Source organism: Platichthys flesus, chromosome 5 (assembly GCF_949316205.1).
Source record: "Platichthys flesus chromosome 5, fPlaFle2.1, whole genome shotgun sequence".
In the NCBI taxonomy this organism is placed as follows: Eukaryota; Metazoa; Chordata; class Actinopteri; order Pleuronectiformes; family Pleuronectidae; genus Platichthys; species Platichthys flesus.
In genome coordinates this window covers 2239262-2266079 of record NC_084949.1, presented here as the reverse complement: position 1 = coordinate 2266079, position 26818 = coordinate 2239262, and the positions used below count along the sequence as shown (strand labels likewise).

Here is a 26818-nt window from a genome sequence, read left to right as displayed (position 1 = left end):
AAAGGTCTTGACCTTCTAGGTAAAGTGCCTTCAGATAATGTACATTATGCTCCGCTATGCAATAGAATTGAATTGAATTTATCATCCAATGAGAGTAGAGACTTCAGCACAGCTCCTGAGGTTTTCATTGCTGTAAAACATGATAACATTTAATGAGGGTTTTTAAAAATAAAGATTTGACCCTTTCACCTACCTAGTGCAATGAGCTTCTCTCTCTCCTCTTCTGTCTCCATGCTCTCCAGTGTGAAGACGAGGTCAGCGAATGTGGGGCGCCTCACTGCATTCATCTGAAAACCACACAGGGAAAGAGATCAACACAGTGTATCTGATCATGATGGTGATGTGTCAGTTATTTGAGACCTCAGTGAAATGCATGCTTATGGCAACCGAGACAATGCGAGTGTTTGTACTTACATTACAGCAGGTGACAGCCAGGCTAAAGAAGGCAGGTGGACAATCACCAACCATGTGCTCAAATGCATCCACATCCAGACCAAAGTCCTAAACACACGTTACACTTTGATTCCTCATTTCTCACATTGTTAATAAAAAAGAATCACAAAGGATAAACATTTACATTAGCATTACACACAAATGCAAACATACTGTACCTCTGTCCTGGGTAAGAAGTCAGGATCAGCTTCGATCCGGGCGATGATCTCACAGAGGATGATACCATACGCAAACACATCCACCTGCAAAGAGGAGAGGATGTGCACATCAGCTCTGTCCTGGGCTCAGCTCTGACCAGCAGACAAAGTAGATTTCACACAGCAGTAAACAGCACTGTGTGGCTTGTAAGAACTGATCGTAATACAAATAGTTGTATAGTTGTGGGTTAAAGCTGCAGGTATTTGTTCCAGTTAATTTGTCCAAGCTCATAATCAATGTGTAAAACAATAAACGGAAACGGAAAGAGATTCTTTCTCTTTTTGCCATATCTTACAACTATTTCATTGGAGAGGGCTAAAAATGTCAGTCCACACCATTTATTTTACTCTTCTTCCTGTCTTTCAGCAAATGGTTTAAGCGTGACAACTACTAGCTGCTATTAAACTGCTCTACTATCCACAACTGATACTTGTTTGGTTTAGTGAAGAACACGTCAACCACACCACTGTCCTTTGTAAACCAGAGTCATTATAACAGGCACACGCCAATGTTATACAATCGAACTCACTCTGAACTCTCTGTGGTATTTAAACTAATATTTGTATCTCAAAGTGCAGAATGACTGATTAGTTTTCACTGTCAACATACTGTACCTGAAAGAAAGTTACATTTTCTGTTTCCATTTATTTTCGTCTTTTCCTTACATAGTCGAGCCATCTATTGACTTTTAAAAGTTCAGTGTGTAGCATTTAGGGACAGCTAGTGGTGAAGTTGAATGTTGCAGCTGAATACCTCTCACCTAACCTCCCAACAAGAAAGAGAACCTGAGGTAGCCTTCAGTTGTCATAAAACCTAAAAGATGTTAAGTTTGTCCAGTTTGGACGACTTGAGGCCTCGTAGAGAGGACCTGCTCCTGATGTAAATATAAAGTATTTAAATATATCACTAGGATAATTTCTGCCAATAGATCCCTTTCATTTAAATCTTACACACTGGACTTTAAGTGAGATACATCAGGATTATCTGGCTGTAAGTGCATTAATGTGAAAGTGATGGAGTTTTAATAACAACATCATTACAGCTATGGAAAGCTTTGAACAGTAAAATGATTCTACTGATCAATAAAAAATTTGAGTAAATTTTGTCCTGTCGGGAAACAGTATGATGGCTGACTCACAGTAATCTGATTGGTCAGTAGTTGGGCAGTTGACAGGTTTTGATCCCAATTTTTTTAGCTAGATGAGTTGGCTATGTCTCTACACTCACTAGGTAGCACAAGGCCCTGGTGACGGAAGTGTTTAGGTCTAGTTTCACTTTTGTGTTAAAGCCATTGAAATCTATGGCTTCTACAACAGCAGTTACAGATGTAGCAGCAGAATGGTTCACAGTTTGCCAACATTAGCTGACTTCAATCCAAGAGTAGAGATTGATGATGAAGGTGGATTTTTTGCTTAGAAATCACCTTTTCACTTATTTAGAGGAAAACTGCTTTATTGCACCTTTCAAAAGTTACGTAGTGTGGCTGTAACACTGTGCTGCAGTCCAGTAACTATTTGGCTTCAGCTTATCAGGTTTACCTTCTCATTGTAAACTTCTCCCCTCAGAACCTCAGGAGCCATCCAGTATGGGGAACCCACAATGGCCAGAGGCTGCTTCTCCACACCATCACTGCAAAGATACGTTTTTTTTTCCCACTGTTTAGTCACACAAAGCTAATGCACAATGGTCTTTGCAGTGCAGCAGAAAGGAAGAGGCGGTCCCACTGAATCAGAAAACAACACACACTTTCGTCCAGGCGTAAGTGTTTTATGCTCACAAACAGTGATTCATTGCTAAACATTACCTCAAGGCTGAATTGACAACAGCAGAAAACACTATATCAGGATTTACATTCTGGATTTCACCACACTGACCTGTAATCAGGGATCTTCTCAGCCAGGCCGAAGTCTCCCACGACACCAGTGAACATCCCATTATCACAGCGAACCAGACAGTTCTACAAGGGGAACAGTCAGGAGGTCAGACTTACTAACAGCTGCAGGATGCAAAGATGAACAAACAACCTCACAGTAAACAAACTTTTTGTCCTGTCAAGGCACATTGATAGATTCAGTTTTATTTCTCCAGTTTGCAATCCTCTAATCCACCCTGTATTAATCTGCAATCACTCAAACCTAAACCTCAAAACTAAGATTAATGTTGTGATAAGAAAATATAATTACCACTTTTATTATCAAGTCAAGGTGTAATGGCTGCTTACACCCATATCTTAAAAAGGGAGTCGTTGTATTTAAGGCTTCAATTAAAAAAGGCAAAACTACAAACAAAAACATAATGTCGTTCACATGAGAATGAAAGAGCATGAAATCCAACATTTTGTCCCTATTTTACCAAACTCATTAATGGGAGATGGTTTGGCGGATATACCAAGCACTGCATCATTGGTCGCACTACTGAACCAGTGAAGGAACGAGGGATAATAGTAGTAAAATGCAGTGGAGTGGAGTAAATCTCCTGTTTAGTTAGAATGGAAGGGAGTGCGAGTGTGTGTGATTGCGTGTGTGTAGCTGCCCTGTCAAAAGCTCTCTGATGTAAAATTGTGAGCTATGAAGCATTAATTCCTAAGGGCGAATGATGGTTAAGGCGCAGTATTACAAGCACAAAGGATAATTAAATTTACTAAAAACTGAAATAGCTACATAAGATTTGGGCCATGACAAAATCGTTTGTTTGCATTACAACACCTTGAGGCAACTGCACCACTCATTAGATCTGTCAATGAGAAAAAACAGCGATGAAGATCTCCGCCAGCACCAGCTGTGATTGTTCACAGCTCCCCTTTAACTATGGTGACGGGGATATTAAATTCATCACATGCTCTTGATTTATCACAGTGATGACCGTTTTGAAAAAAACATTCCCTGTTGTAACTTTCCTTTGTATATTTCTATGTAGTCTCTATTGATTGGTTCATCAGCTCAGAGGGAAAACAGTTGTCCTGACAGTGTCTCACACTGGTTCATTTTAGTTATCGATCCATAACATTTGATAACTGTGTCCCAAACAGCCCTGGTTGTGTTAGTAATGCATATTATTTTTCTGCAAATGTCCACAGAGATTTGTGTGTTAAAAATGATAACCATGGCTGATGTAGCCCTCGTTGTCCGCACAAATGTATGCACTCTCTACCTTAGAGGTGAGGTCTCTGTGAAATATCCCCTTGCTATGCAGGTACTGCAGTCCCCGGGCAATATCCAGAGACAGACCGGTCCTCACGCCCCAAGACAGGTACAGGTCACTGTCCAACAGCTGCTCCAGGTTACCTCCATTTATATACTGCACAGAGAAGAGGAGAACAGGATCACCATACATGTACACATATACCTCCCCTTTAAAAACATAGATATCTGTAGTAAGATACATACACAGACACTTGTTTGTATATAACAGCCGCGAGCTGCTCAGAGGACATCCAACACATGCTTTGCTCTTTGGTGTTACAGATATTTTTTCCATTAGTTGACAATAAATAAAATGTTTAACACAGATGTTTGAACAAAGCATTAAAAAAAGGCAGTGAAAGTGTAGACAAAGTGTCAAATTGAGACCAACAAAGATATAATACTAAAAACATTTCGAGACGCGAACGCATGGTGACATTTAACACGGAGAATGTTTACCTCAGTCAGAGCGTGCAGTTGACCTTCGTGCACACAAACCCCAAGAAACCTGAGGAGAGGTGAAGAAATGTGGTTTAAAAAATTGTGTACCATATTTGAATTTTTCCAACAATCTGCCTATTCCCATTTGGATTATTATATCCCTCCTTCGAAAGCCCCAACATGCAGACTAACCCCACACCTCTGTTTCTCACAGGTAGTGAAGTCACAGTATTTGAAATAGTCAGTCTCAACTGAGTGATATTTTTAGGCTATAAAATAAACAATATATATCTCGATATTTTTAAATCTCCTCTAAATTACTTAACAAATGTTAAATTCAACCCTTGGATGCACCAATTTCACCAGTTTGATTATTCAAGTAGACCCTTCTATTTTAAATTTTTAATTTATACAAAAAAGGGAAAATCCCATTCAAGTTATATTTAGCAAACCTTTATTTTGGATGGTAAATGGTAAATGGCTTTGTATTTATATAGCGCTTTTCTAGTCTTGATGACCACTCAAAGCACTTTACTGTACAGTTTTACATTCACCCATTCACACACACATTCACACAGTGCATCTATTCGCAGCACTTTGTTATTCTATGGGGGGCCATTCGGGGTTCAGCATCTTGCCCAAGGACACTTCGGCTTAGCTCTATTAGACAAATTGTGACTTATAAATATGGGCTTTACAAATAAAATTGGATTGATTCCTATGGATAGAGCACACATTCCAAAATGACACAAACGCCACTCAAATACAAAATACGCCCTCTATATCTAAACTTCATTGGTAAAATGAGGCATCACACTGTTAGACGTCTTGGTAAATACATATTATTACCTACCTGAGTATATTAGGGTGACAGAGCCTGTTCATGAGCTGAACTTCTCGTAGCATGTTAGCCTTGTTGCTAGCCAGTGTGTTCATTTTCAGTGCCATCACCTGCCCTGTGATCCGATGCTGCACCTGGACAACAAGCAGAGAAGGTTTACAGTGAGAGAACACAGACAATTAGATGCACTGCTTCATCGAGAAAACACTGACAGTAGTTTAGAATAGAGTTCAGAATCCTGGCGGTTTTGGTCAAGTATAACTGAACACACAAATTAGAGTGCTTGTGGTATATCAGCAAACATCCTAGTGATCCTGTATTTGCAGGAAATATATGTAAAAAAAGGAAAAGATTGATTGTACACCTGTTCATATTAAGTTAAAGTTTATATACAGTTAGCTGGCCAGTGGATATGCCTGTTATTAGGTGAACATGTGGCAGAATCCGTATGTGTGTAAAATAGGTGCACCAGGCTGGAGCTGGAGTTTGCATGAAATGTGAGCAAGGTGTGACTCTCTCCTGTACGGCGGCTGTTGCTTAGGAGGTATAGCCGGACGTCAGGTAATCAAAACGTTGGTGGTTTGATCCCTGGTTCGGCTTGTCAAATGATAGAGAATTGTAGACTAGAGATTGAAGGGCTGAAGGAATGTACGGCTTAACATGACTATCTTAAACTGTATATAAATGAAGACCATTCCTTATTGCATGTACATTTAAAGGGAAATCATGCCCTTTTTTGCAGTTAGATTAACTAAGGTCACACAATTTAACACAGGGATGATCCACCGTGAAGTGATGTACACACAATTTGCACAAGCCACAATGAACGCCATAGTGTGGAAAAAGGGTCGGAAATCTCAATGAGTAATGATAATATTTAGACTATAAAAGAAAAATCATTGACTGCAGAGCAGCTAATGCCTCTGGATTAGGAGGAAAGATCCCAACTAAGCCCCAAGATGTTCGGGACACACACCCATGTCTGATCAACCAGTGGTGGGCCTGCCTTAGAAGAGGATATCATGTGAAGGCTGTAACACCTGATGACGCTAAGATACACAACTGAAGATCCACTGGTAGTAACTAACATCCGCTTTCACTTTAATAATTCTCCATCACTATTGTTTTCACATGTTACAGAGGCTCGGACCCCTACAGTCTTCATCGGAGAGTTAGTGAAACAGTCCATGAACGTGTGAACCCTCGTACCACTGAGCTGCAAGTACATTGGGTCTGTGTTCATGTCTTGAAGGGTCACGGACTGGTAATATGTGCCTGCAAAGTTCAGCCAGTGTCTCGACCTGCATGTGTGTGTGTGTGTGTGTGTGTGTGTGTGTATGTGTATTAATAGCGTGGCACTAATAGGCTTTCTGGATTTCCCATCACTCCTCCTGATCTGCAACAAATCCACTAGGCCATTACCGAGGCCTCGTCCAGCATCTGACAGACGACACGCACACAATTACATAATGCCCAGTTAACAAGTAGTGAGCTGACAGTTTCACAGTGATAATAACCTATATGCTTTTGAAACAGAAATATGATTGAATTCTGTTTAAATAGTGTCCATTCAATTAGTAGTAGGCCCTTAAAGAAAACAATTAAGGGAAATAGGCTCAACATACAGAAATCTAACAAATACAAAAAAGAAACACAAATTGGGAAAAATACATTACACAAGAATTATATGCAACTATACTGCATTGCCTCTGTTCAGTTTTTTTATTTTATATTGAAATGTGCTGATATACACATACAGCACTGTTGCTAAACTGTTATAATATGTATACATTTTATTGAATAGTACAACAGATTGACCTTCCGACAAAGTTATAGTAAATATAGTAAAATATTTATAGAGCGCCTCTCTGTTCCTGATGACCAATCAAAACAAATCACAGTCAATTTTCTCCATTCACCTGTTAATATAGTGCATCTATGTGCAGCACTTTCTCTGTCATACATCAACTATACACTTTCGGCACAGGCAATGTTGGATTCAATGTGCCCAAGGACACTTCAGCACTCGGGAATGGGGGAGACAGGGATCAAATCGTCGAACTTCTGGTTAGTGGACAACCGTCTCTACCTCCTGAGCCACAGTCGGCAGAAACAAACATATGTAACATAACACAGTGGCAGCTGAGAGTAAGGTGTTTTCACACTGACCAGAGGGTCATCTCAGGAGCTGGACTGTGAGCTGATGAGATGACCGTCGGTCTGAGGGAGGAAGCTAGAGTACCCACGATAGTCTGATTATCAATCCAGTGATCTACATGCTACCAAATCTCCAACACAGACACAGTCTGCAAAGAGTGAAGTTGTCTGAATACTTTCTAAAGCCACAGTAAGAACAGATTTGCCCTGCATGGGATCAGTCGTATACTGTCAACTGATCTGTCAAGAGGGGAGGGTGTGAGTACCCTGTTCAATGTTGGCCAAAAGAAAACAGGGAAAAAAGGCTAAAAGAAAGAACAATATATTGGAGCAGGAGGCTGTCACCTAAAGTAATGGATGGGAATTGACTTAATATGATTGTTACTTTTTAAAAAGGCTTTTATTTTATCAATACCTTGTGAAATAAAGTGATACAATCAAATTTAGTAACAATGGCTGAGTCATTAAAAATGAAGGGCACAGACGAGGGGTCAGCCATGTAAAGGCGTAGTGTAGTGTAAAGTGGCACAAGGAGAAATAACGAGGTCTGGATGATGAAGGTGAATATTTCCTTAGTCCACTGTCAGGTATGCATGGTTTGACCAAGAGACTTATTTGGTATTTTTATGTGAATTTTACGACTTTTGCTGTTGTTCTTGTCAATAAAAAAGAAGGGGTTTTATTTCCTCATCATTAACCTTGTCCTGTCTGCAGAAAACCTAAGATGTCAAAACAAACACACATAGACACACACGCGCACACTAATGTGTGAGTAATGTACTTAGTCTGGACAGTGAGATCGGTTGTCGAGCCAGCCTGTTACTTCACACGCAAATGTTTCTAAAAAACTGTCAAGTGAATTTATAGCAAAAAAAATTGTGTTTCTAACAACGTGTGAGGATGGGAATAGTGAGGAAATCCACAAAGTGGAAATGTACAATATGTTCAGAATTAATTAAATAAATATCAGTGTGATACAGTGAAGAGAACAATACTACTACTCAGGTCCCATCAGTAAAAGGATGTTGCTTACATCATGTGTTAGACAGTAATGTTCACAAACATCTGAGTAAGATAGCAACAGATGTATGTACTAAATTCACTCTCAACATTAGTAACATACTAAAGGTTACTGCTTCACATTATACATGAGCAATATTTCAGGTAGTGTCTAGAAATGTCAATGAAATTCATGAAATGTTATAGTTAGTATGTTGATTTGAGAACTTAGATCTATATGGAACCTGTACATCTGTTGAGAGAGTGGAAATAAAATGTCATGTAGGTGTTATGAGCTGCATGTTAAAGTCAGTATGTAAAAATCTTCATGATTTACTGTGGTGTGAACCTTTTCACAACCCATAAACTCTAATGTGAGCATGATGATAGAGAAACATATCTTCTCAGTGTACATCAGCTTCACCTGCTCTACATATATGTGTGCGCTCTCTTGTCGTCAGTGTTTGATTAACATTAGCTGTAGAATCTATACATATTTAGAAGCAGACACATACCAGAGCAAGCAGTGTTACTAGTGCTGTTGCTGAGGAGGAGGAGCGGGTCATCCCCTAACCCAGAAGTCAAAGCGTCCTCGGTGTATTCGGGAAAGAGGAACTTAATACACAGAACGGTGAAGAGCTTTAAGTGGTTAAGACTTGAACAGAAGGATGTAAATGCAGACCATTAACCACTATTGTTTAAATTTTATTATGGCATTATTAAAACCTTATCAATAACTTTAAAAATAGGTTATTATTATAACATTATAACTCTTCAATTATTATTATTATAGTTGTTATTATTATTCTTAAATATAGCTGTTCTTGGTCTCTCTTCCCCCCACTAAGCATTTGTCTGCTCTTACCCAACCGGTCGAGGCAGATTCATTTGACTTGTTTCGATTAAGAATTGTGCTATTCGCTATATGAATTAGACAATCATGTTTTTGTTGTACATACAGCACAGAGAGAAACCAGGCAGGGTGAGTGTTCTGATCAGACAGCAATGACAACAAGGTTAACAAGGTTACAGATCAGCAAATATGAAATGATATGAAGTGATAAGATCAGTATATATGTAGGCATTAGAACGTGCCAGACCAAAGAGCTGGCTTCTCCATATTCCTGTCTGAGTGTTGACCATGTTCACCTGTTAGTTTGAGTGTGCATGTTAATATAGGTGTTTTGGCATTCTCAAATTTGCTAATCAGCACTGAACTCAAACTACCACTGAGGCTAATGAGAGAGTGATCACATGATCACTGAGGATCACCTGTGGAGGTCCTGAGTGTGTTCACCACATACAGGTCTGACACCATGGCAACTACATGTCACATGCTCCAGTGTTACCATCATACCTGACACTGTCTATTTCAACCACTGCTCGCTCGCACTTCCATCAGCTGATGAGGTCACATACCTTGAAGACTTCAGAGAAGAAGCCTGAACCAATCTTTTCACAGAAGAAGTCATCAATGCGGGCCAGGCTGGACACGGCGCTCCTCAGGGCTCGGTACGAGGACGGGCGTATCCGGTTAGGAGCGTGGATGCTGTGGAGTGGCGGCTCGTCTGGACCGCCGTGAATGTCCTCAGCATCGCAGAGGCAGCACTCAGCGTGGTAGTCCATGGTGCCAGCTCCAGTAGTTCTGTTCCTTCCCAGAGGGGAACCAGACGGTATGTTATCCTGCAGGAGTCCTGAGACACGAGGTGACGGTGACCCCAACCATCATGGTGTCACACTGATCAATCCGCCTCCTGTGGGCTGTATGGATGAGCCAATGACCTGATGATATATCGGTTTCACACAGTACTGCCCCTCAGAGCGCATCTGCTTCCCACTTTCTAATATCAAAGGAAAATACGATGTGTATTTCTGCTCTTGTAAGACATGTTATCTCACCCATCTCATTTGAGGTCTCCCATGGCTCCCAGGTTCACTCAGCTACAATGTTGAAGTGCCCATGAGCAAGAATCCAGCTCCCTCTGAGCTGATCTCGGTCCTACCCTGACCTCTGACCTCTCAGGGAAGATGGAGAACTGCTGCTAACACAAAGGCAAGTCATTCCATATCTCCATGTTGCTCCCGTGGCAGTGTAAAGAATCCCCGGCGGCACGTGAGCGTCACCTCAACGTGTCGGTGCGTGAGGAGGCTCGGTTCTCTCCGTCATCCCGTCGGCTGGCGAATGCTTTACGGTACCAGGAGGGGTGGCAGGGCCGAGACAGCTGCGACACAGAGGCGCCTGTCTGGGAGAGTAACATGGAGGTTAAAGGAAACAGTGCACAACATGAGCAGGTTCACAGAAGCTGTGTGTAGAACAGGAGAAGCCCAGAGTAAAGACCGGACCCCGGTGATCAGTGTGCACGGCGGTAGCAGCCATGAGTGAGTCTCATCAGAGAAACACTAACAACCTCCGGTGATAACATGGAGCCGCCCGACTGAGAAACAACCACGGGTCTCGTTCAGCCATGTTTCTTATTTGTATTTTATCAATTGTGTGTGATAAATACAGATTACCGGGATAAACTGGAGCATGAAGCGCTTCGACATCACTAATTTCTCCGGACTAACGGGCTAAATAACCCGGGCTAGTGCTCAGCTGTCAATGGCGAGCGGGCTGCGGACACGGAGGCGACGGCTCACCTCTATCCTCACGTCAGTGGCGGTGTGGATGGAGACGTCGGTGCGCTCCGGTCCGGTGGAGGTGAACCAAAGCCGGGTCTGTCGCTCGGCAGCTCGGGTGTCTGCGGCTGGTAATCCTGTCTGGGTCCGTCTTCATGAGCTCTACAGCGGGATGAGTGCGCCTCCGGCTGAGGTGAAGCCAGCGAGAGTGAGGCACAGCACTTCCTGTTAGAACTTTAAAAGTAAAAGCCCTTCAACCTCAAGGATGGTAGTTTGCGCGCTTTTAAAGAAAATAGATTTTTCAACATGAAAAGCACGACATTAAAAATCAATACAAGATTAACTTCATTGACCACATCGCTCATTAGACTATGTTTATAATGCTGTTAAATGCTTTATAGAGTGAGGATCTATACATTAAATAAATAATTAAATCTATCGTGTATGAATGAATACATGGGGGGGGGGGGGGGGGGCGTGGTGGGTGCAGGTTTAAAACCCAACATAGCAACTTAGACATACCTCCAATAGAGTTAATAGCATGAAAGGATAACCAGTTGTATAGCCTGCTTAATCCAACATACACTTGTTTTACGTGTGATATTTCTGTCACCGTCCTGGGAGAGGGATCCCTCACATGTGGCTCTCTATGAAGTTTCGACATTCTTTTTATCCTGTAAAAAGGTTTGGATTGATAAATTTGTTAAAGTTATGAAATTTTGTATAAAATAGAGACTATTGTTTACTGAAGGGATGTAAGTGTGATAAAACATGTCTTGCTGTATAATTTCTAGATTGTATGTAATTTTGCGTATTCTTTTCTGTATCATTATTCAGTTTTACATCCCTTCTACTTCGTTACACCAGTTCATGACTTTTATTTCGAAAAGAAAGTCGTGAAACTTCCTGTATGTTTCCCACAGACTTGAGTTTCACACTAGACACACGGAGGCCGGGGCTGAGTGAGCAGCTCTGATTGATTAAAAAAAACAACTAATAACTGAACTGGAGTCAGTTCCTCTGTCCAACCACAGGTCTGCTAAAGCTGATACTTACAACACAAACCAATCCCAGACCAGCTGCTCAGCCGGAAGTAGTAGTGCACTGGCAATGACACACATTATGATAAATAAATAAATAAATAAACCAATGGCCCAATTATATGAAAGAATGAATGTACAAATAAGCAAGCTCGCTTTATTTTATGTTAATAACATTAGCAAAGGTTTTTATTTCAAAAGATTTATTTACGAGAATATTGTCAAAATAAAAGAAGTGTAAAAAGAAAAATGTAGAGAGACCATTTTCATCTGATCTCCTCCCACTCCTCTTCCTCTTCCTGTTGTGTGCTGCTGTCATGCTTTTCCTGGTCACGTTGGAGGGAGTGATGATGGAAGTCTGCCGGGGCCCACCTGACACAACTGCATGTGGTGTAGCATCAGAAAATCAATTTGTCCTGGATGCAGCCAACTTTCTCTATAGACAATGGAACAACGCTACTGCACCATGCCGCTTATCATTTCACGAATATGACGAGCCTGTTTAATAGAGGGATGTGATGTCTCAGGAAAATGACAACATTTTTTAATGGTGACATTATATCAATTTCATATATTTCATTTCTTTTTTTAAACAAGTGAGAGTCGAAATGAGGTCACTGTTGTATGACTGAATGTGAGGATGACATAACTCCATGGTAGCAGGTGGGACATGGACTAGTGCTTGTTAGATAGATTTTACCCGAAGATGGTTTCTGTCATTTAAGGTGTTTCTTATTACACTGGTGTCTGTTCAATGTTTATTTTTCTGGTAAGTTTGGTATGAGGCTATAAAATTGGGCTGAGACGTCACAATGACAGCTGAGACTGAATCATGATTGGTCAAGCGTTTGTATGTGAGTTACCACGGCTCCTCTGCACAATCACTACTGCACAGGCTACAAATAACATCAACAATACAGGATGGCAGCACCAGTATCCAGGACATTGTGGCTTTATGTTTGTCCTTTGAGAAATTGAGGCGGGGCATCTGTCTTTATTTACAGCTATTGATCATCTTAAAATACAGTGATGATCAGTTTTAAATTGTCATTGATTATCTTTAAACCCAGTTATTGATTATCAGTTATTATGGGTGCCGCCTAGTGGCTGGCACCACTAGGCAACGCTTTGCAGGGCGAAGCCACTGGTTGTAGTGTAAACTCTTGTGATTCTCAAAATGTTTTCATTTTCCAGATAGGACTTATAGTTTTTGAGTAACAAGTATTTGTTTGATGTCGGTGCTAGAGTGTGGAAAAATGTATCTTCCATTAAAAGTAATGATGGAGAAGGAGGAGAATTTATGAAATGAGAAGTACGTTTCTAAACTGTTCTTACGGCTTCATTTTCATCCAAGCCTTGTGATTCTCACAGTGTTTTCATTTCACGGATAGGAGTTATAGATTTTTTTAACTAGAGCATTTTGTTCGGGATGTTCTCCTGAGCTCTGATGTCTCCCCCATCCACGTCGCACCTGGCGTAATCAGTGACTCACACGCAGGGGGAGGGGGGACAGTGAGATCTATTTTTAGACTTCACAGGTGTTAATCAACACTGCAGGTAGTGCATTCAGAGGAGCAGAGGGACAGTAACTCAACATGGCGTGTTCCAGTCCTAATGTGGGTAAGACACAAACATTGAATTTTTTTCTTTGTCTGTCAGGGGGGAACTGTTGAATTCTTTAAATAATCAACTGTCAATGATATCTTAAGTCATTGTGTTCATTTTCCAGATAGGACTTATAGTTTTTGAGTAACAAGTTTTTGTTTGGAGGAGAATTATGAAATGAGAAGTACGTTTCTAAACTGGTCTCATTTTTTTTCTCTAAGCAATAATATAGATATGTACTTGTTTGTTGAAGCCTTGTAATTCTTGCGGTGTTTTCATTTCACGGATATGAGTTATAGATTTTGTATAAGAGCATTTTGTTCGGGACGTTCTCCTGAGGTCTGATGTCTCCCTCTCATTCCCGCACACCTGGTGTAATCAGTGACTCACACTCACAGAGGGAGGGTGGCCAAAGTCTATTTTTAAACTACTTCAAAGGTGTTGATCAACATTATAGGTGGTGAAGTTAGTAGAGCAGAGGGACAGTGGCCCAGAGGTGGCCAGTTCAAGTCCCAGTGTGGGCGGGGCTTACATATTTTTGTCTTTCAGGGGGGGGAACTGTTGTACTACAATGTGATTGGCTCTTGATCAGATTCCTGTATTAGTGTGTATGAAGTGATAGTGATAGAACCACCTGGTGGTCGATGTGAAAATGAAGTTTTAGCAATCGCCCCAAAATTGCTGTCACATGATCAGAGCCCTGACCTGATCAAGTCAGGACTATTACTGCATACACATTATTAGTGATAGCGCCACCTAGTGGTCCGTCTGAAACTGAAGTTTGTGCAATCGGTCCCAAATTGAACAACCTTCATTAGATTCCAGACCTGAACAGATATATTAGTGCGTATGCAGAGATAGTGATAGCGCCACCTAGTGGTTGGTGTGAAAATTAAGTTTTAAGTTTTTTTTAAGATTCTCCTTCATGCTTGTGCTACATTCAAGCAAGAGGGGAAACTGGGACATTCCCCATATATAGCCATCCACACGTCATGATAAAGGTTTCCACATGGTTATGATACATTGCTTGGAGTTACTGTTGTTCTCATTGTTTTTAAAGACACCACCTGTGTCGAGAGGAAGATGTGGCTCCTGATGTTAGAATTTACACTTTGACTTATTCATCATTTTAACTCAAAAAAAAACTTGACCTTTCTAAATTTTGAAGTATTTAAATGTAATATTTGTTTTAATTTACATTTCATCTACTTTCTGTTGAGGTTACATGGTTTGGGTTCAAATAAGTAATATGTATTACAATACAGAACAATGGGGACAGCAAAAGGGAAACTCATCCAGTCAGTGTAGTATTATGAGTTTTGAAACAACTGCTGCTATTGTTCTTATTGTGAAGACAGTCTCAAGCTTCAAACATTTCTTCTGCGTGCTGACCCCATACAGTCTATGGTGCTGACAGGCAGCTGTAATCCAGCCACTGTGCCAGGTGCCAAGGTAAGTCTTCCATTGATTTGTGGTGTCCGGTACTGGCCAGCTGGACAATGCTTGGGGACATACAGTACACTCACAAAGCACTTTAATGGGAAAGACCTGCAATTAGCCTTTTCTGACGGATTGGAACTCTTGCAGAGGCTGAAGAAATGTCTTGGTCGCAACAGTCCAGCTTGCCGGTGGTGATGTAATAGTAAGAGGAATGTTTTCTTGGTAATGATAATATAATTATTAGATGATGCTCCATGTCTCAAACTGATTTTATGAATATGACAGTGAGTTAAGTGACCTCCCCAGTCACAAGATGTGAATCCAGTAGATCCTTATTTTCTCAGCATATATTTTGACATGAAATAGTAGTTAAATGTGTGCGTTAATTAATCAACTGAACTTTCAATAATGCAATAGTAAGACCTGTATTTAACTACTTTAATTTACCTGGGTACTATGGTACTAATTTTGATTCACTTATCCTTTCTCTGAGTATTTTAATTATTTTTCATCATTTATCTCTATAATTCCATTACATTTCAAAGTAAATGTACTTTTTATTCAGTAATTTTTGTAACGGACTTTGGATAACATTTTTTGTATTTAAGCATATAAGCTATATAAATAAAGTTGATGTTGAATTAGTTGCCAGATGTTGATTTTACACAATAGCTATAAGCAGCTCTTACAAACAGCAGTGACAGGGGTCATATTTCAGTTGTTTATGAATCATAAGCATCTCCAACAAATGTCGATTTTTTTCTTACTCAAATATTTAATTTTTGTATTAATGTTCAAATGAACCAATATCCTCTCTATTCATTTTCTGACAATCCCTCAGATTTATCTGGTGTCATTGTCTTCAAAACGAAAGAGTACAAACTCCATCTGCAACTGCTCTAACAGTGAAATATTACTTAGACACTGCACCATTAATTAGTCAGAAGACTCACCAGCAATACTTTTTATTTAATACTACAGTTTTTCTATGTATGTTATATTCTTATATTTCACGTATTTTGTTTTCCTCAAGTAGGATTTTCCATACACAACTTATTTTATATAATAATAAGTGAATTATCTCACATAGCTTGAGTAAAGGATCTGAATACTTTGTTCACCATAACAGGCAACATTGACCTTAAAATACTCAACATATTTTACGGTCAATGATCCAGTGTGGCGCATTCTGAGTCATGTGGGCTGATCGTGGTGCTGATGGCGGGCCCTGTGCCGTGTTGGCATTGGGCACGGGCGGTGGACCAGGACCGCGGTGGTGGCTTGTGATGGGTCATGGTGGACGGCGGTGGACGGTGACTGAGGACTAGAGTGGCGTCTGGTCTGGATGGTGGATCGTGGTCTGGATGGTTGCTGAGCATGGACTGTGCTTGCAGCGGGACTGCTTGGCATGTCATGTTGGGGTTGTCCTTCGGGATGTCTACCCTCATCAAATGCTGCTAGAGACTTTGATTATTGATGATGTTCTCCTACACGTGGCATCTATTGCACTTCTGTCCGTCCTGGGAGAGGGATCCCTCACATGTGGCTCTCTCTGAGGTTTCTACGTATTTTTACCCTGTTAAAGGGTTTTTAGTAGTTTTTCCTTACTCTTGCTGAGGGTTAAGGACAGAGCATGTCACACCCTGTTAAAGCCCTATGAGATGAATTGTAATTTGTGAATATGGGCTATACAAATAAAATTTGATTGATTGATGAAACAGGTCAAATAAGAAGTGCAGTATTGAGATTATATATATAGATTGACAGTCTATAGATGACCCCCTGACCTTTCCGCCCCTTTACACCAGGGTTTCTTCAGTTTATTTGAAGGCAGAAAATCGGCAAGCTGAACCACGTTATGAAGGGAGCTCCACAGGAAACTTGGCCTGTCACTTTCATATTAAAAGCATATATATTTATATGGAGTGATAAAAAGCCTCCGTGAATCAAAATGCACCAAATGGAGGACCTTATTTTATACCAGCCTAAAATGCAAGTTAAATATACAAAACATTTATTTTGCAGCTATCTCGGCAAAGCCATGTTATCATTGAGACGTTTATTTCTAAATAAACAGGAAGTTGTATATCCGTCCACCTTGAAGCACCAAGCAAGTTCACATTGAGCTAGCTCTAGCCACATTTAGAACAGCGCATCTCACGGGTAATCTCCGTGTTTTCGGGATTCACCGCCGTCTCAGAGTTTCTTCTTTCTTCAGAACATGGCTCTGCTTACGCCGCTGTTCGCCTTCCTGTATCACCTGCCGCTGGTGTACAAATGGCTGCTGAAGCCATATTATGTGGCTTCTCTCTTTATGTCTGTAGCCTTCCTAGCTGTCCGCAAGACCCCCGGCGTCTGCGACAATTTGGACACACAGCGAGAGGATGGCAACTCCTGCGACTTCGACTGGGTTCGTAGAAAAAGCTGGAACGTCTAATGTGCTGTTTAACAGATAGTGTGATGTGGCTGCTCAGCGGCTGGTCTGTGGCTGGAGACAGCTGTGGATGAATTAACAACCTGGATGCAAGGGCCAGGTGACATTAGCTGCTAGCTACGAGGAGAGGACCGCAGGCCGAACTACGCAAAAAAAATAAATAATCGTAAATTAATACTGTTGTGCGTATTTGCAGCGATACACAGATCGTAGCGCTTATTTTATATCTTGGTGTTATTACTTAAGCTTTTATTTTTCGTTCGGCACATATACACTGTAAAAAGTGAATTATTTTGTAATGCATTGTTATCTGAATCACGCCAGTTTATCTCGCCCCTGGTGACTGTATTGTTGACGTTTCTTACATCGGTTAGTTGTTCGATTAATTTCAAAGGATCCTCAATTGAATATGGATGGACTTTAAACAATGCTGACAGAAGTCATTGATTCTCAGACGATGAGACACAATGACTTACATACATCGACAAGCTAAATGTTTTAAACTGACTGAATTATGGTATTAGTTTGTTATGACTTGTTAACATGGCAGACGACAGTAAGATGTGTGTCATGTGTGTTCTCAGAGAGAAGTGGAGATTCTCATGTTTCTCAGTGCCATCATCATGATGAAGAACAGACGAGCGAGTGAGTAAATGTTTATTTAGCATGAAGAATCTGTCATGATTATGGTAGTAAGTAAGTAAGTGTGGCTTAAACCAATGAACGGTCCAAACATGGTTTTTAACAGTCCAATGTCATTATTTGCCTGATAATTTGTCACTAAAATAGGCTTTGACTTTTTATTGAACGATTGTAAAATGTCACTACTACTTATTTCACTGTCACTTTGCATCATCCTTCCTATACCACCATTCCTATACCACCATACTGTTTTAGAAACGGCACTGGTCAGGATTTTGAAAACCAGATCAGCGTAAAGATCAGCTGCTTATTGAAACAGTTTCTGTGGAGTTCGAACAAACACATGAGACATTTCTCTCTGTTGTTTCCTGTTAGTAACTGTGGAGCAGCATTTGGGAAATATCATCCTGTTCAGCAAAGTGGCCAATGTCATCCTGTTCTTCAGACTGGACATCAGGATGGGATTGCTCTACCTGACACTCTGCATAGGTGAGTCCAACCACTATTATACATTTACATCTGCTGATATCTTTTCTCCTTCCTGTCCTGTAAACTCAGGTGTCAGACACCCGGGTCTTGTTGGTTAGATGTGAATAATGTGTTTGTATCGAAAGCTTGATGTATGCTGTTCCCATGAGCAACATAGTTGATCGTCGAGTAACAGTGTTGCACTGGGCAACATGTTCCCTCATTACCATGGACATGCAAAACTGGTGTTAATTTTCATACCCGCCATCCTGCTGTTCCGAAGAATCACTAGAGCTCCACACGTAACAGTACATTTGTCAAAACAAATGTACTGTTTCTTCCTGGTTGTTGATAAAAGCTACATTGAGCTGCTGTTCCTTTAATATTAAACAGTTTATTTTAATGAGAGGTCTATATAGATAGATCAATCAAATTGTATTTGTATAGCCCGTATTCACAAATCACAATTTGTCTCATAGGGCTTTAACATGGTATGACATCCTCTGTCCTTAACCCTCAACAAGAGTAAGGAAAAACTACTAAAAAACATTTCAACAGGGTACAAACACGTAGAAACCTCAGAGAGAGACACATGTGAGGGATCCCTCTTACAGGACGGACAGAAGTGCAATAGATGTCAAGTGTAGAGGAAAACATGGGTTGTTATGACTGTTATAAAGAAGAGTAACACAAAGAACATGAGATTAGCTCCCAGTTCACCACCAACCCATTCACATTTCTGAGAAAGGTGAAGTTAAACTACAGTGGCAATCTCAGTAACATGTATTCCTGTGGCCAGAGAGGGCCACAAACTCAAGGTACAAGGCGACCTCTACTTATCGCTTGCTCAGTTTTGACAATGCAATGTACACGCAGCACAGAGAAGCAGCACATCCTCACATTGAGTGTTTGGAACGAGAGAGTGTGTGACAATTTTGTTTATAAATTACTACCTATTTTCTGTGTGATGACACATAATCTAATGGGCTTATTATTGTTGCACCAATTCTACTAATAACATATATGAAGTCTTAATTCTATTCTCTTCTTGTCTCTTTTGTGTTGCAGTATTTCTGATGACTTGTAAGCCTCCTCTGTACATGGGACCAGAGTACATCAAATACTTCAGCGACAAAACCATTGATGTGAGTAGAAACAGGAGAATTGGTCAGGACAGTTTGACCACTGACCAAGAGCAAAGATCCTGCTGTATAATTTATTTTGAATCCTAAATCAACGTTTATGTATGCGTGTGTGTTACCAGGATGAATTGGACAGAGACACTCGTGTGACCTGGATTGTTGAGTTTTTTGCCAACTGGTCTCCAGAGTGCCAGTCCTTTGCTTCCGTCTATGCTGATCTTTCTCTCAAGTAAGACTCCATTCATCTTTTCAGTAAAAGCATGAAGTTCACTGAGTGACATGCATACAGGTTACTTCAGTTTCTTGTGTTTTAGGTATAACTGCACTGGCCTCAAATTTGGCAAAGTGGACATTGGGCGATATGGAGAGACCTCAAAGAAGTAAGAAATTCGATCTTTTAGTTTTTTATCCTCTTATAGAATGAAGGGATTTTATTTAGTCAAAGTGAACTGACCAGATATCGAAACATGTTGTTCATCCTGGATTTACTTATGTTCTGCAGGTACAAGGTGTCAACATCTCCACTGTCCAAGCAGCTTCCCTCTCTGGTTTTGTTCCAGGGAGGGAAGGAGGTGATGCGACGCCCCCAGGTGGACAAGAAGGGGAGAGCCGTATCCTGGAGCTTTACTGAGGTCAGATTGGACAGTATACTCAAGATCTGTGACTCTATCAGAAAATACAGGGCCAATGTTGAAGGGCTGCATGATATTAGGAAAACATGCGAAATACGATAACATCATTGAGTATCGCGATGACAATACGACTTGCGATTAAAAAAAACAAATGCTTAAGTATATGGTGTTATGCTTTGGGTTCGCTACTAACATAGACTCCACACAGTAAGTAGCCTATGCATACACTGAAAAATATACCAAATGTATTATTTCCATTACAACAATACAGTTTTATTGAAAAAATTCCACCTGGCTATTGACACAGGGACCACGGCCAGCTCTACTGCCCCAGGGAGAGGGCGCACAGCTCGGCCACATCGCCACTAAGTCCGCTTACAGTGATCATTTGTTGTTTTTACCCAATCTGAGTTTAGATGGTAAATAGTCAATATTTTATAGTCTTGACCACTTAAAGCGCTTTACAGTACAGTTTTGACTAGGGATGTTACGAGAACCGATACTTACGATACCATTCGATACTAAAATAACAAAACACAGACGATGCCCATTTTTTTGAAGCACTGTAAGAACCATGAGCGCCGAAACCAGCTGTTAGCATCGGTGCTGCACCTCTTCTGGAGCTGCGGCGCTGATCTCTGAGCAGCTGAGACCAGAGAAACTCTGTGTTTTCACTGTTTCCCCTGATAAGAAGCAGCCGGTCAGTCAGTAAGTGAACAAGCTGTGATCTCACTGTATGCTCTGCTCCCCGCCCCGCTCACTCGCTCAGAGACACAGTCTCTATCTCGGAGCACGCGCGCGCGCACACACACACACACACACACACACACGCACACATCGCCCGCTCCTGGTGTTTCATGACGGTCTGATACGATGATGATTAAAAAAATTTACGTGAACGTGACTTTCACTCACGTTCAACATATGAAAGCTGATTCGTTAAGTTCACCGTTCGCGAAAAATATGCGCAACATGCACAACACTGCACAGGGAGCCACTGCAGAGGGGCTGAAGAGCCGCATACGGCTCCGGACCCGCAGGTTGTCGACCCCTGCTCTGGAGGATGACGTGAAGGATGACGTGTTTTTTTACCGTGGTATCGAAATTGAAATCATGAATCGTGTTATTTTACTGGTATTGGCACCGACTACTGAATTTTTGGTATCGTGACACCCCTAGTTTTGACATCCACCCATTCATACAGTGCAGCTATGTGCAGAACTCTATTACACATCATTCATATACTATTATTGAATTCATAATTTTTCATTTCTCTGACTGCACTGTTCAAATGTTCAAGGCTAACAGCAAAAATACTCAACACATGTAGATAAAATGTAAAACTAGACAAAGATGTGGAGAATCAAACTGAAGTCAGACTCAACACATCTCTCGTCCCTTAACCTGCAACAGTGTCAATAATGCAATTTTATTAGAAAAGTAACTAGATGACGTGGACAAAACACATCAGTAATATGAACAAAAGGCGAACAATATACATGCTCGCTCCCAGATGGCACACCGGTCCTTGGGCTCCGCCCCCCGTCCCGCCCCACGCACTCGCTCAGAGAGACACAGATCAGAGCTTGTTCACGTGAAGCAGCCGCTCAGTGACTGCTTCTTAACTATGGAAACAGTGAAAACAATGAGTTTCTCTGGTCTCAGCTGCTCAGAGATCATTTCCTCAGCTTCTTGATCAGAGCAGAAGCTGCAGTTGGTGTCTACCGAGCTTTAGTATCTTTGTTCGCCTCCAGTATGACCTGCTCTCACTTTTTGTTTTAATATTTCACCAACCAAAATATAAATGTTTAAACTATTAGGCTGCAGCTATATGTTTTTATTTATTTCAATATTGGGTAATTCTTATTTCATACATTTTCCACAAATATGGGAAGGACTCAAATAGCCCTACAAAGTTCTGTGTTTAATTTGTTTCAAAGTAGGCCTAGACTTGCTGGTGTATTTTGTTTGTTTGTTATTTTGTTGCTTGTCTGTTTGAGTAGCTGGCTGAAATCAAAGAAGTAGTAGGCTTACCTTTTATTGGTAACCTAACTGTTACGGTTCATTGTTTCTGAAATAAGAGGCCTGACTGCTATGTTCACAGCAAACTTGAAAAAAAGAAAATATTAAGCCATGGTTTAACTGAACTCTAGGCTGAGTCCTTGTTTACCTGAAATGTGCACTTTATAATTTTATTTTGTACTGCCCTGTACAAATAAAACATTTGCATAAAGCAAGCCAATCCACTTTTCCATGTCGATGAGAGCATTAAAATGAAAAAAATTATGGACAAAAAATTATTGAAGGGACATTTAGAATAGATACAAATTTGCGATTCATTTCCATCAATTTTGAGTTAACTGACATAAATGCGATTAATCACGATTAAATATTTTAATCGTTGACAGCACTAGTTAGAATTTCTTTCTTTAACTAATACTGAGGTAGCTGTCAGTGTCATTTTCTGTTGCCTCCATGGAGAACTAGTTAGCGTGTCTGTTTTTTTAAACTTGTATGAATGTGGGTGAAGGTCTCTTGTGCTGTAAAGTGCTTTGAGTGGTTGATAAGACTAATCAAAAGTCTATATAAATACAGTCCATTAACCATAATTACTTTTATAATCATGTTTTGCCTATCTATAATATGGTCTAAAGAATAACTACACTTGCCAAACTACTTAAGAACGCATCTGTCTCTGCCCACTAGGAGAACATCATCCGAGAGTTCAACCTGAATGAGCTCTACCAGAAATCCAAGAAACTCAGCAAGACAAAAGAGGACAAGCTGAGCCAATACAAGTTCCCACCAGTCCCTGAAGAGGAGGAACCGGAAATCCAAGGAGCTGAGGACCACAAGGACGAGACTGAATCCAAAAAGGACAAATAAGACATAGCTCGGCTTTTGGAAACAGCGAGTCCAGATCAGCTCCTCTTCGCGTCTCCTCTTCTGTGTTCAGTGTGTTCACTCATGAGTCAGTGTGTATCACTGACTGGGATGGAGGTTTATTGAGAATTAAAATTATCACAGTACTTATGCCTCTATTCAGCTCCATTTAACACTAAACCTCCTTTTAAACACTGTGATTCACCATATGTGCAGCAAGCAGTGATCCTGGCCTGTTTTCCCCGATTTAGAACTGAACCAGTGTACACTTAAGATGAGAAGCCAACTGAGTAATCGAGTAAACCATCGTTAGAAGAGGGCTGTGATGCTGTGAAGTGCTTTAATAACCCACTTACATCTCGTTGTTAAAGTGTGCTCAGCACATTTGAGGTGGTTAAAGCTGTGAAGCCCATGTGTCTGCTCATTACCAGAGTCAGCTGATTTCTCCCTAATTGACAACGAGGTAGCAGTGAATGTGATGCTACTTTTGTTTTGTTCTTGATTTCGATTTTTTTTATGCAACTAATTTAATTCAGAGTAGATATGCTTTTTTAAAAATCATTTTATGACTTACTTTATATTTATGTTAACCATGTGATAACCTCTGGCACACAATGTAGGCTGTGTATGACTTAGAATTCCTTTGCAGTGTTTAAACATTCCCATTCCCTATGGCTTGTGGTTTAAAATGAGACACAATAACATCAACACATCTGCATGAGTCAGGTTGTGTTAATCATGTTTACTAAGATTTGGACCCAGTGTCCATTCATCTCCACAGGCTTCACCGTCACATGTCATGTTGCTGCCTCTATTCTACAAGTGAGAAAATGTCTCCCACATTAACCATCAATGCATGGCAGGCATATCGGCATCATGACATGTCATCTGAGCTGAAGACAGTCATGTTGTTTTGTGTTTGAGATGCAAAATACACTGAATAATAATAATAATATTTTTGATATAATTTTTAATTCATTATCATTTGAAGACCATGTCACAAAGTCGGAGTTACAAGAGCTTAATGCAGGGCAGCAACTTCAAATTCTAATATAATATCGTTGATGTTAATGACGAGGTAAAGAGTGTAGAGGTGAGCAGAGCTTATGGTTCAGCATCAACTTTGAATCACATCTCCTGGTCTGAACAAGGCCTGTGTGTTTTTCCAAAGTCTTACTTTCATTTTAAAGTCATGTTGGCCAATCAAAACAATGCATTTTAATTGGCTGATTACTGGACACATCTGTGGTTCTCTAGATACGATTTGTACCATGTGAGAGCATGTTGGCAGCTTCATACAGATGTTCTTTTTTATAGTGAGACACCATCACATTCCAGGATTGTCAGAGACACTTGGCATCCACTTAAGTTTTTATGAAATATCCTTTACTCTATGATTAACCAGAAATGCTGGTGAGTTTCTTCTGGTCTCTTTGAACCAGATGGAGGTTTTGTTACCACCATATTCCTATGAAGTATTTAAAGCTTTTGATGCAATATTTAGATTTCATTTTAGCTTACACTGATGGTTTATCCATGTCCTTATTTTGATATTCACACATATTGACCTTTTTGTCATGTTACATTTCATTTGAGCTTCATTCCAAGACTTGTATGTGTATTTGCTCCTTTACCTGGTGGAGAAAACTGCTGGAACTCCTCACAAGTCTGAATTGTTTAGTTGTCCTTGCTATTAAAAATGTGCACATGGAGATTTTATATGCTGAATTCATTATTCACATGAATAAGAGTTGGGCTTTTCTGCTGAACTGTCCCATGTCCACATCACACTGAGCTGCCAGGAAATATAAAGTTGTGTACAGTCAAAGGTTAAAGAAGAAAAAAAAATAGAAACACCTCATAATAATGCACTTAAACAACAGGTAAAAGCCACTATAACTAGCTTGTTTATGTCAGTCACAACATCTCAGCTTTTTCTATATCGACAAATAATTAAACCAAGAAACATGAACACTTGTGTGATAAGAACTACCTAAAATGGAGGGAACCATCTTTCAAACAAATTTTTTTTAATGTGGACTTAAAATGTGGACCCTTATTGTTTGGATATCCTAGTGGCCTTTTTTTTAATTTACTATACTGCAGCAAACCACCAGGGGGAAATCCAGAAGATTTGGCTTCACTTTTGAGAAAATGTCATGATGCCAAAACAAAGCACATTGAAACCCTATGTAGAGCTGATGGCTTCTGCAATCTGGTGATAATTCCCTGTGACTTTATCACATGTAATAATAACTATTTGTATAGCATTTTCAATAAAAAAACGTGTTTTCAACCCTTATTGTGTAAGCCAGAGGATCTCAGGCAGTGTCCTGGCTCATAGGAAGGTAAAAGATCAGAAATGTCTCCAGGGGACAGACCATGCCTGGTTCGAAAAGTAATTGAAAAAACAATCCTAAACCGAACAGGTAGCCAGTGAAGCGATGCTATAACCGGGATGATATGATCACATCCTGGAACAGGTTCAAAGCTGTGCTGCAGCATTCTGGACTAACTGTAATAGGTGGATAGTTTTTTTATTCAGGTCAGTGAGGTAAGTGCATACAGTAGTTGAAGCCAGAGATTATATAAAATCATGGATTAATTTCTCCATCTAATACTGAAATGAAAGACATGATCTTAGCAATATTTCGTAACTGATATGACATTCTTGGTGTCTGTCTATTTCTGCAGTGTTGCAATGTTTGATTGAGACTGATGGGAATGTAGAGCTCATCATCTGTGTAGCAGTGAATGTGGACCTTATGTTTGCAGGTTAAACCACAGAGGGCAAACATGTATAGAGAATACAATTAGGCCAAGGATGGAGCCCTGGTGGACACCATACAGTAAACCTGAGGGGAATGAAGCAGAGCCAGAGATTGATACTGAAAAGGTATCACACTCATACAAATACACTTACTCCACATATATTCATTTTATTTAATATTCCCCACTTCTTCACCCTGTAAACTGCTGCTTCATTTGGACTTTTATCTGCCTATGTAATACCTATATTCATATTATTTGATTTAATTTAATATTACCCAATCCTTCACCGTGTAAACTGCTACTTCATTTGACTTTGACTTGACTATGTTATATGTATACATATATTCATGTTCATATTATTTAATTTAATATTCCCTTCACCCTGTAAACTACTGCTTTACTTGACTACATTATATGTTACGATGTGATGTTATATGTTATGTTAGATAGCATGTTGTTTTTTTTCTATCCTCTGAATAGTCGACATGTACATTCTGCTCCCGAATCATACAAATACACTTACTTCACATATACTTATCTTACTTAATATTCCCCACTTCTTCACCCTGAAAACTGTTGCTTCATTTGAATTTATTTGACTATGTTATATGTTATACATATATTCATATTATTTTATTTAATATTCCCCACTCCTTCACCCTGTAAACTGCTGCTTCATTTAACTTTGACTTTAATTTGACTGTTATATGTTATACATATATTCATATTACTTAATTCAATATTCACTTGACTGTGTTATGTTATATGTTACAATGTTATGTTATATGTTATGTTACATAGTATGTTATTTTTTTGTCATTTTGTAAAGTCGTCTACTGCGTAGATGTTTGCCTGCCATGTCATAAGAAT

The 26818-nt window shown here is 40.0% G+C and overlaps 2 protein-coding genes across 4 annotated transcripts in view; one reads left to right on the top strand and one right to left on the bottom strand.

The window, feature by feature from the left end:
* LOC133953584 (dual specificity testis-specific protein kinase 2-like) overlaps positions 1-11198 on the bottom strand; it is a 14820-nt gene extending 3622 nt beyond the window's left edge. The window contains exons 1-11 of one of the 3 annotated variants that reach the window (XM_062387560.1): positions 10912-11198; positions 10171-10514; positions 9691-10032; positions 5128-5249; positions 4293-4341; positions 3802-3948; positions 2526-2608; positions 2190-2280; positions 612-695; positions 415-501; positions 194-287 (exon numbers count right to left, since the gene is read on the bottom strand). In XM_062387560.1, coding sequence (XP_062243544.1) covers positions 194-287; positions 415-501; positions 612-695; positions 2190-2280; positions 2526-2608; positions 3802-3948; positions 4293-4341; positions 5128-5249; positions 9691-9897 — 964 coding nt within the window. In that variant the 5' untranslated portion in view covers positions 9898-10032; positions 10171-10514; positions 10912-11198. Of the gene's footprint in view, positions 1-193; positions 288-414; positions 502-611; positions 696-2189; positions 2281-2525; positions 2609-3801; positions 3949-4292; positions 4342-5127; positions 5250-9690; positions 10515-10911 lie in introns of all 3 variants that reach the window. The other 2 variants (XM_062387561.1, XM_062387559.1) reach the window with 2 other exon arrangements.
* Positions 11199-17086: 5888 nt separating this feature from the next.
* tmx2b (thioredoxin-related transmembrane protein 2b) lies at positions 17087-24890 on the top strand. Its single transcript, XM_062387445.1, has 8 exons — positions 17087-17385; positions 17994-18054; positions 18427-18540; positions 19588-19664; positions 19784-19890; positions 19976-20041; positions 20164-20293; positions 23000-24890. Exons 1-8 carry the CDS (start codon positions 17197-17199, stop codon positions 23177-23179), a joined length of 924 nt encoding a protein of 307 aa, XP_062243429.1. The 5' UTR covers positions 17087-17196; the 3' UTR covers positions 23180-24890.
* The last annotated feature ends 1928 nt before the right edge of the window (positions 24891-26818 follow it).

Bases quoted from the DNA above. Each gene is read 5' to 3' on its own strand.
- tmx2b (XM_062387445.1), top strand. From the start codon at position 17,197: ATGGCTCTGCTTACGCCGCTGTTCGCCTTCCTGTATCACCTGCCGCTG. The intron at 17,386-17,993 runs GTTCGTAGAAAA...GTGTGTTCTCAG, and splicing joins ACTCCTGCGACTTCGACTGG to AGAGAAGTGGAGATTCTCAT. The intron at 20,042-20,163 runs GTAAGAAATTCG...TATGTTCTGCAG, and splicing joins TATGGAGAGACCTCAAAGAA to GTACAAGGTGTCAACATCTC.